This window comes from Humulus lupulus, chromosome 2 (genome assembly GCF_963169125.1).
Source record: "Humulus lupulus chromosome 2, drHumLupu1.1, whole genome shotgun sequence".
Taxonomy (NCBI): Eukaryota; Viridiplantae; Streptophyta; class Magnoliopsida; order Rosales; family Cannabaceae; genus Humulus; species Humulus lupulus.
The window spans coordinates 45,020,199-45,030,068 of NC_084794.1; the positions used below are offsets into that span (position 1 = coordinate 45,020,199).

Here is a 9,870-nt window from a genome sequence, read left to right on the forward strand (position 1 = left end):
TTAGTCTCGGTCCTACGAGCAGCTTTGGTCGTATGCCTCTGTTCACCTTATTTTCCTACTGCTCAATATATTCATTGCGTCAATCAAGTAGCTCAATTTCGTTGGTCGACCAGACCTTCATTAATGATCGATCACGTGTTGTACACATGCTTTTTTAATATGCCACGTCATCTTGCAAATATTTAGGGAAATAAATTGCGTATCAGATGTTTTTCCATAAATTCTTTAACTTCTTTTTATTTTTTTCTATTAAATTTGGGAAACCCCATATTTTTGCAAATGATAGCGGTAAAACCCATAATTCTGCAAATTCCCCGAAAATAAATGGGCTTAAAACCTAGGAAGAGGACCACCCGGCCCATCCAATAGAGATCTATTTTGAAAATCTAAACGCTGCGTTTAAGCGGAAGGAAGGAAGAGAAAGGCGCAAAAATGGTGTAAAATACGAAGGGTAATATAATAATCTAAAAGAGAGAAGTTCCGGAAAGCCCTAAAACCCTCTCTGTCATAACTCACTCCAAAGTTAGACGAGAGTTCCCTCAGTTCATTTCGAACTGAAAACTCACTCACTTCGCTGCTCTCACTCGGTGCTTAGCCGAAGCGAACGAAGATGTCGCTCCGGGTGCTTAACCCAAATGCAGAGGTCCTCAACAAATCGGCGGCTCTGCATATGAACATCAATGCCGCCAAGGGTTTACAGGACGTCCTCAAGAGCAATCTTGGTCCCAAAGGCACCATCAAGATGTAAAACTATTTTCTTCTCTTTATCTTTTTCCTTTTCTTCCATAGTTTTTATTCACTTCCGCATCTGATATACATACATATGTTTTTAGGCTTGTTGGTGGAGCCGGTGATATCAAGCTCACCAAAGATGGCAACACTTTGCTTAAAGAAATGGTAATTTTTTCAGTTTTCTCACCTGTAAAGCTTCAGATCTTTTAAGCGGTTGAGCTTTACACCGCTTTATTTGTTCTAGTGTTTGTATTCTACATTAGATCGAACTATGTAAGGGTTGCCTGATTGAGTATTTAAAAGCTGTAATGGATTAATTTTCTTTAAATTTAGATTATGTTTAAGTTATAGTGTTATTTTTTTTTAGGTTGGAGCTTTATACCACTTTATGTGTTCTAGATTATGTTTTCATGATTGTGTTAGTTACTTATGTTTGGTTAGTATTTTGTTGATTCTGTGGCTTTTGCAATCTAATAATATAGTTTTATCGGTCACTTTGTTGCAGCAAATTCAAAATCCTACAGCAATAATGATTGCAAGGACAGCCGTTGCTCAAGATGATATTAGTGGAGATGGCACTACTTCTACTGTGATCTTCATTGGGGAGCTTATGAAACAATCAGAGCGTTACATTGATGAAGGTAAGTGAAACTATTCACCTGAAACATAATGGATCGTTTTAGTTACAATTTGGTTTGGTAGTGCGTATAAAGAATAGAAGATATGGAGAGTTGAAGCTTTATTGATTAGTGTTCATTCATAATATCAACCCCCCACCAAAAAAAAAAAATGCTACTATTGTTTTCGTTGATTGTGTCAACTAATTGAAAGGCGAGCCGCGAGTGGTGCAAGACAAGTTTTTTTTATTTTTATTTTATATATATATATATAATAAAATTGTCCTTGTACTGGGGTGGTTTGAGATAGATTTTACTTAACCTTCTAACAGGGATGCATCCCCGAGTTCTTGTTGATGGTTTTGAGATTGCCAAAAGAGCAACTCTCCAATTCTTGGAGAAATTTAAGACTCCTGTGGTGATGGGTGATGACCCTGATAGAGAGATTCTGAAAATGGTGGCCAGAACTACTCTAAGAACAAAGGTAGAGTTGTAATTTTGTATTTTGTGTTCATTGAATGGGTAGATGTTGTTGGGTGGTCCATAAGATCATTTTTGAGAATATTTTTATAATTTGTGTTGTACATATTTAGATATGTACCTCCATTTGATTTTGAGTTTTTCTTTGTTCATTTCAACAGCTGTATGAGAAATTAGCAGATCAGCTGACTGAGATAGTTGTTAATTCGGTGAGTCTAAAATTGAATTTGACACTCATTCAAGATATACAATGTCAAAAGCTTCAGCATTTTGCAGATTGTGGTTGATCCTTTACAACTTTAGGACTGATATTCATAATACAAAATTTGCAGCTTCTTTGCATTCGCAAGCCTGAGGAACCAATTGATTTGTTTATGGTAGAGATTATGCATATGCGCCATAAATTCGATGTGGACACACGTTTGGTATGTCAACCCATGCTTTTTCCTTGAATAAATTTAACTTCTGTGAACTTTCTGTGTGTATACTCTAGCCAATACAACTGTTTGTATAGTACAGTTTGACATCATACTATCTCTAATATCTCACTTGTCTGTTTCTTAGGTTGAAGGTCTTGTCCTTGACCATGGTTCCAGGCATCCTGATATGAAAAGACGTGCAGAGAATTGTTATATATTGACCTGCAATGTTTCTTTGGAGTATGAAAAGAGGTAGATATTTTAAACTATGGCGCTTTGTTTTTAAACTGTATAGTCCTTATTTGGCTATAATAAAAGAATTCCTTCATTTTAATTTTACCATTGCTCTCTATGCACATGAAAATAATGATGGCACCTGGATGCTCACAAACACATTAACATGTAGTAAGATAGGATATCTAAATTCTACTTCCGATTTGCAAGGGATTGAATATGAAACTTCTAAATGCATATCAGTCCAAGTTTACGTCCATAAAATACTACACAATAGAGCATTCATTTGGTTGTTCAATAATTGGTCTTTTTGTTAGAGTTTTCTTTGGACATAATTTGTAAACACTGCTGAAATAATGGTTTTCTCTGTAGTGAAATAAATGCAGGCTTCTTTTACTCCAATTCTGATCAGAGAGAAGCAATGGTTGCTGCTGAAAGGCGATCAGTTGATGAAAGAGTTCAAAGAATAATTGAGCTGAAAAATAAGGTTATGAAAGCTTAACTATAGGTTATAATCCACACTGCATTGCTGATTTTGATGTAGCACTAACACATTATGGTCTTCATTACAGGTTTGTGCTGATAATGACAGTAACTTCGTCATTATTAATCAAAAGGGAATTGATCCACCATCATTGGACCTTCTTGCAAAAGAAGGGGTGAGTCGTATTTGTTAGCTTTATATCAGTTTAGTGAAACTTTGTGCCTTATTTTTCCTTACTTTCCATGCCAATGTTGCCAAGTCCTACCTATAGTATTGTATTTTGTAATTATCAATTTCTGTGACTATTGATGAGAAAACAACAGTGAGATAATTTTGTTGATAAAATGTTAAAATTCATATTTAAATATCATAATTTGCTGATGAATGAATTTTTTAGATTGTTGCCCTACGAAGAGCTAAGAGGAGAAATATGGAACGATTGGTTTTGGCTTGTGGAGGAGAGGCTGTAAACTCTGTGGATGATCTTACTCCAGAGTGTCTTGGTTGGGCTGGTCTGGTCTATGAGCATGTCCTAGGGGAAGATAAGTATACATTTGTGGAAAATGTAAAGAACCCTCATTCTTGTACAATCTTAATCAAAGGTACTGTGACTGTGGCTTTATTAAAGAATAGCTGTTTTGTTTTTCATCTCTTGACTTTAATAATCATAGGACTGCCGACATGATTTGTCATTTTATAGTCAATTGGTAGTTCCACAGTGCTTATTGGCTATTGCGATCTTTGTTTGTGCAGGGCCTAATGACCATACAATTGCTCAGATCAAGGATGCTGTCCGTGATGGATTGAGGGCTGTTAAAAATACTATTGAAGATGAATCTGTTGTATTAGTACGTTTTCTTCAGCTTGAAAGTTCTTTGATATGCTTGCAACTGACTATTATTTTAGTTGTTTGAAATGCTACATGAAACCAGGAATATATACTGTCTCTACAATTAGATATTTACTTTTCCATCTTAGATTTAATCATTGAGTCAATTTTATTTCAGGGGGCTGGAGCATTTGAAGTTGCAGCTAGACAATATCTCGTTAATGAAGTGAAGAAAACTGTTAAAGGGGTAATTAACTCTACACTTCGTTGGTTGAAGAATACCATAAATTTATTAATCTCCACATTTATTGATTTACGCACTTGGAACAGCGAGCTCAACTCGGTGTGGAAGCTTTTGCTGATGCCCTCCTTGTGATTCCCAAGATACTTGCTGAGAACTCTGGTCTTGACACACAAGATGCGATCATAGCACTTACTGTATGCATTTAAAACTTTTACTTTTTATCCTGAAATAATAAACAAAAACAATTGTGAAAAATAGTCATATGGCTGAACTTTGCAATGTGGTTTTTTCAGGGAGAGCATGACAGGGGGAATGTTGTGGGATTGAACCAGCACACAGGAGAACCTATTGACCCCCAAATGGAGGGTATTTTCGATAACTACTCGGTGAAGCGCCAAATTATAAACTCAGCGTACGTGTTAAACTTAATCTGTAAATAGTAATCATTATGGAGTTTTAAACTTATCTTTTCTTATCTTACAAAGTACAAAACTTGAGCGCATTTTCTCAACTTTCTCCTTGAGGCATGGTGCACAAAGATTAGTTGTCCTTTTTATTTCTCCTGGAGAAATCCATTACATGCTTTCCACACAAGTCTATCTTTTTGTTGTCATTATCACATCTAGTTGTGACTTATATAACCCATCCACTATATATTTGTGATTTTTTTTTACTGTAGAACACGCCATTTAATCTGAAACATCTTTGTTTGCAGACCTGTAATTGCATCTCAATTGCTGTTGGTGGACGAAGTCATTCGAGCTGGGCGCAACATGAGAAAGCCAACTTAGTTTTGGCAAAGGCTTACCTGTGTGGAATTTTTTTTTGTTTCCTAGTTTGCTATGAATTGACTTGAGCTACATTGTTTACTGAAACGAAGGGCGGTTTTGCTGAGTTTTTTTGTTAAAGAGAAATTGAAAATTTGCTTATGGTTCGCAAGTTTCATTGCTGATCAACAGTGTTACATCTTCTGTAATTTCTCTTATTAATGTTACCAAATTTTGTATTTTAATGTGTTATCATTACTCAATAGGGGTTCCCATGAAATCGTCCACCGAAATGCTTTTTTGCACCATTAGTTTTTCTTTTCGTAAAATGGTTATTGTAAAAAATCTCACAATTTTATGGTGCCAGAGCACTGTAGGGTAATGTAGTTTAGATTAGTACTTAAGGCAAAAAAAAACTTGCAAATAGCTTAAAAGCATGTAATAAGATTAACTGTGGTAACTAAAGAAACTGATAGGTTGCCCTTTTTATTGCAATGGCATTTGATAATGTCCACCATAATAGGCACAGCTCAATGGATTGTTCAGTATTGCAATAGCTTTACTATAATAACGAGTTAAAACGACACATGTAAACAAATTCTATCAAATTGCATTAGAACAAATTTTCATCTCCTTCTCCCTATATATGGTGCGGAAAAGTGCAACATATGAACAAAAATATTAGCACATGCACTGAAACTCAAATTGTACGTATGCCAGTTGCAAGTGGGCATGGTCTGAGTCTGAGACAATGAACTTAGCCGGAAGATACCTTCGAGGTGGCCTTCGCATCTTCTTGGAGCATATATTCTCTTTTCATTTCTTCTAAGATTGCATCGTTGGTACTGCAAAAAATTGAGAGAATCATTTCATTCGTCAAACTGCCAAGTTTATGGAATACTTGTGTAATTAACTAAAGTATATCACGTCTGCTTTGGACATGATGAGAATCAACATCCTACCGAACCAGCTAGGCCCCCATACCGATAGAATTTCTTACAGATGAACAAAATGCTATAAAGACGATTTTGTGACAAGGAATTCCTATAAGGATTGGACAAGGCCAGTCAATTATTCCGATTCACAAACATTTTGGATCCTCAGCTCAATCTTTCAACCCTACAGCTTTCGAAGGAAAGAAATTCAAGCATATTGCTAGTTGAACCCCATGAAAAGTCAAAGTCCAAAACACATACGAGAAAGTGTCGGACTCCTCACCCTCATACAAGTCATGGCTATGAGCCATGACATTACGAACATATGTACCAAGTACAGACACCACTCGGACTCGGGTTCCCTTCTCATTAGCTTATGCTGCCTAGTCCTGTTTAGTGTTTTCTTCTCATAATAAGCTAAGCTACTTTCTAATAACCAATTTACAACGAAAAAACACCGAATTTCAAATCTATTCAATACTGAAATGCGACTACCACAATAAATTCATCTAGTATCTCAGTCAACTCCAATTTATGGAAAAGTAGGAACCAACTCTTTTCTAAGGCATATAGAATCATGTAGTACCTGACCAACAAGCTAACCCCCTAGATATATATATATATTTATATAAATACATGGACGTATAGTGTAAACTCATGTATTTTACCAGGCTAAAACAAAATAACCAATAGCTTATTGTAAATAATCTTATCAATCACTACTCACTACTCACTACTACCAACCATTTCAAAAAAATTACCTAGAATTCGCAATGCAAAAAGAATACACAAAATTCGGTTATTTCAAGCAAACCCATTTGCAAGTTTCCTAAAAACAAACAAGCCATGAAAGATCATGATGACATTAGTATCAATGGACTCATTCATTCCTATGTGCAAATCTCCTATGAACACTCACAAATCTACATACAAAGCGTACTCATTTCAGCAAAACGGCAATGTTGTCCTTCTTGCAAGCACTAATCCATAGTAAAATCTAATATAACACAAGCATTTTAAACAAATCAACTCTTTTTTTTTCAAAAAGCCAGAAGCCAAACAAGAGTTCCATCCAATCCAAGAATAAGGGCTTACTATTGGTGAAGGCAAGAGTTCAATTCTTTGGCCTGTTTGCGACATTGCCAAACAACGGATAACGTTCTCCCCGTAGCACATTCCGCGTATTTTAAAGCGTAATCGTCGCACTCTTTCAGAGCCTTCTGCTTCATTTTGCTCCTCAAAGCTGCACATACATACATATACATATAATATATAGAAACTCAAATATTTTCCAAAACAAAAAAAAGTTAAAACCCTTGGGGTTTAAGGGTTTCTGTTACCTTCTTCGACTTTCTTCTTGACGTGATTTTCACGAGCTTCCTGTAGGTATCCCATGGAAGAACCTCTCTCCTTGATCGCAGCTACTGATGAATATGAAGAGGCCGAATCAGAGGTTGATTCTTCGACTGTGACGAAATTAGGTCCCTTGAAATACTATTGCAGCTACAAGAGGAAGAGGGTAGTTAACCCCTTTGTCTCAGTCTCCATTCATGACTGATCTCACCGACATGTGACTGCATCAAGCTCTTCTTGTTCCTCTGCTTGAAGTATTTTGGGCCTGTAAGGCTATATGATTCTTGACATTTCATCTTTGGGAGTTATTAGGCTTTTACACAACTAATCAGAATTAGTAGAAAAATAACAGGAAAAAATTTAACTCAAAGTAATATATATATATATATATATATGAGAAGTTTACATAAATATGAGAAAAAGTTGATGAGTTTTTATATTTATGGGCAAAAAAAAAAATGCTACAAAATATGGTGAATTTTTCAAAAAAAATGTTTAAAACTTGGGAATCCATAAAATATAAAAGATAAATTACCATATTTTTATACAAAACTCTCACTTTCTCACACTTCCTCATCCTTTTCTTTCTCTCTCACGTTTATTTCTCTTCATTTCTCATTTCTCAATCTCTCCTTCCCCACTTGGTTCTTTCTTCTTAGCCCAGCGTTGGAGACACCACCTCCACTCGAGAATTGCTAAGGGGCACCAGTGGTGCCAAACACCACATGGAAGTGACGTATCGCTATTAGTGCAATTTAATATTGGGTCCCTCATATTTGAATTTAATAAGTATTATGTGGTATCACTAACCAATTATGAGGTGCCACCTCGTGTGGTGTTGAGCACCTTAAGGTGCCAAATAGCAACACTCACCTCTGCCTTCCACCGAAGACGCAACCCCCCACCCCCCGGCGATGCAGCTCCACCGCCTTTTGGTTCTTCTTCTTCTTCTTCTACTGTTGCTGCTGTTGGTGGTTTTAATGTTATTCTTTTGGTTGTTCTTGTTGCTTTTCTTCTTTTTCACATCTAGTTTTGCACTTTAGATATAATTTTTTTTCTTCCAATCCTAACTGTGACCAGTTACAATCACGAGTTGTTTAGGTTTTTTTGTTCAAATCTGATTTTTTTAGATCTGTTTAAGTAACTAGGTGCTATGACAACTAATTTTTTTTTATTCATATATGATTCTTTTTTTGTCAGACTTAGCTGTAACTAGTTACAATAACGATCAATTTAGATTTTTTTTTTGTTTAGATCTGATTTTATTTCCAGGTCTAGAAAAGTAACCAGTTACCATCGTAACTGTTTTTTTTTTCAGATCTCATTTTTTTTAAACCTAGTTGTAACCAGTTACGATTATGATCATTTTAGATTTTTTGTTTAGATCCGATTTGTTTTCAGGTCTGGCTAGGTAACCGGTTACCATCTTCTTCTTCTTCTTCTATTTCACATTTGATTTTGTATTTTAAATATGATTTTGCACTTTAGATATGATTTTTTTCTTCCAGCCCTAACTGTAATTGGTTACCATCATGAGTTGTTTAGGTTTTTTTGTTCAAATCTATTTTTTTTTTCAGACATGTTTAAATAATCAGGTACTATGGTGACTAATTCTTTTTATTCATATTTGATTTTTTTTTCGGACTTAGCTGTAACTAGTTAAATAACGATCAATTTAGATTTTCTTTTTGTTTAGAACTGATTTTCTTCCTAGGTCTAGATAAGTAACCAGTTACCATCGTAACTATTTTTTTTTTTCAAATCTGATTTTTTTTTAAACCTAGCTGTAACCAGTTACGATTATGATCATTTTAGATTTTTTGTTGGATCCGATTTGTTTTCAGGTCTGGCTAGGTAACCGGTTACCTTCCCAAATAGTTTTTTTTTTTCATATATATTTTTTTCAAACCTAATTGTAACCAGTTACCTTCACAATCAATTTAGTATATTTTTTTCATATCAGTTTTTTTTTTTCTCAAAATCTCACTAAGTAACTAGTTACAATTCAGCTGATATTTTGATAATAATACATTACTAAAAAATCAAAACTATTTTTATAGTTGTAACCAGTTACTACACATCACTACAAAAATTACGTTTTAATATATTAGATTTATTCGTCACCCCGATCTCTAGATGAGAGAATTCTTTAAACTTTTGCACACACTCTTTTCTCTCCCCCCCTCTCCCTCCCTCTCTCTCTCTCTCTCTCTCTCTCTCTCTTTTCCCTCCCACATGTCGCCGGAGGGGGTTGTACGACCTAGTCAAAGCTGTCGGAGTTATGAATTTGACTGCATTTTTTAGCTAACCAAAATGTATCTTGAATAATAAGATACCATAATATAACTTAAAAATGAAATCATTTTTTAATAAGTAAGTATCTTAAGAAAAAAAAATGGTTGCGACCAAGCTTCCCTTTTATCACGCCAATGTGGCAATAATCACACTTTTTGTGAGATGTACACCTAGCTTTCATATTTTTTTTCTACAAAATAAAGCATAGATTATTTTTAAATAATGTTGTTCTATGTTTTTTTTCCTTAAAAAATCAGGTAGGAATAACAACACATGTAATTTTTGTAAATAAAAAAAGTGAAGTGATTTTTTAAAATAAATTTTGTTTTAGGTATACTATTGTAAATATCACTTTAAAAATGATGCCAACACATTGGTTTATGTTTTGGGTAATTGGTGACATAAATATCTAATGTTTGCCTTTTATTGTAGTTACACACCTAATCTTTTATTTTAGGCAATAATACCCAATGTTACCAAA

General features: G+C 34.8%; 2 protein-coding genes across 2 annotated transcripts; one reads left to right on the top strand and one right to left on the bottom strand.

The window, feature by feature from the left end:
- The first annotated feature begins 468 nt into the window (after nucleotides 1–468).
- LOC133817735 (T-complex protein 1 subunit zeta 1) lies at nucleotides 469–5,045 on the top strand. Its single transcript, XM_062250330.1, has 15 exons — nucleotides 469–744; nucleotides 834–897; nucleotides 1,238–1,373; nucleotides 1,682–1,833; nucleotides 1,991–2,038; nucleotides 2,162–2,254; nucleotides 2,394–2,500; nucleotides 2,855–2,969; nucleotides 3,055–3,141; nucleotides 3,364–3,568; nucleotides 3,720–3,814; nucleotides 3,974–4,042; nucleotides 4,126–4,233; nucleotides 4,333–4,451; nucleotides 4,755–5,045. Exons 1-15 carry the CDS (start codon nucleotides 611–613, stop codon nucleotides 4,828–4,830), a joined length of 1,608 nt encoding a protein of 535 aa, XP_062106314.1. The 5' UTR covers nucleotides 469–610; the 3' UTR covers nucleotides 4,831–5,045.
- A 218-nt stretch (nucleotides 5,046–5,263) lies between these two features.
- LOC133817736 (uncharacterized) lies at nucleotides 5,264–7,319 on the bottom strand. The gene is made up of 3 exons (XM_062250331.1): nucleotides 7,082–7,319; nucleotides 6,837–6,984; nucleotides 5,264–5,651 (listed from the first exon to the last, which is right to left on the bottom strand). Exons 1-3 carry the CDS (start codon nucleotides 7,134–7,136, stop codon nucleotides 5,564–5,566), a joined length of 291 nt encoding a protein of 96 aa, XP_062106315.1. The 5' UTR covers nucleotides 7,137–7,319; the 3' UTR covers nucleotides 5,264–5,563.
- Between the last annotated feature and the right edge of the window lie 2,551 nt (nucleotides 7,320–9,870).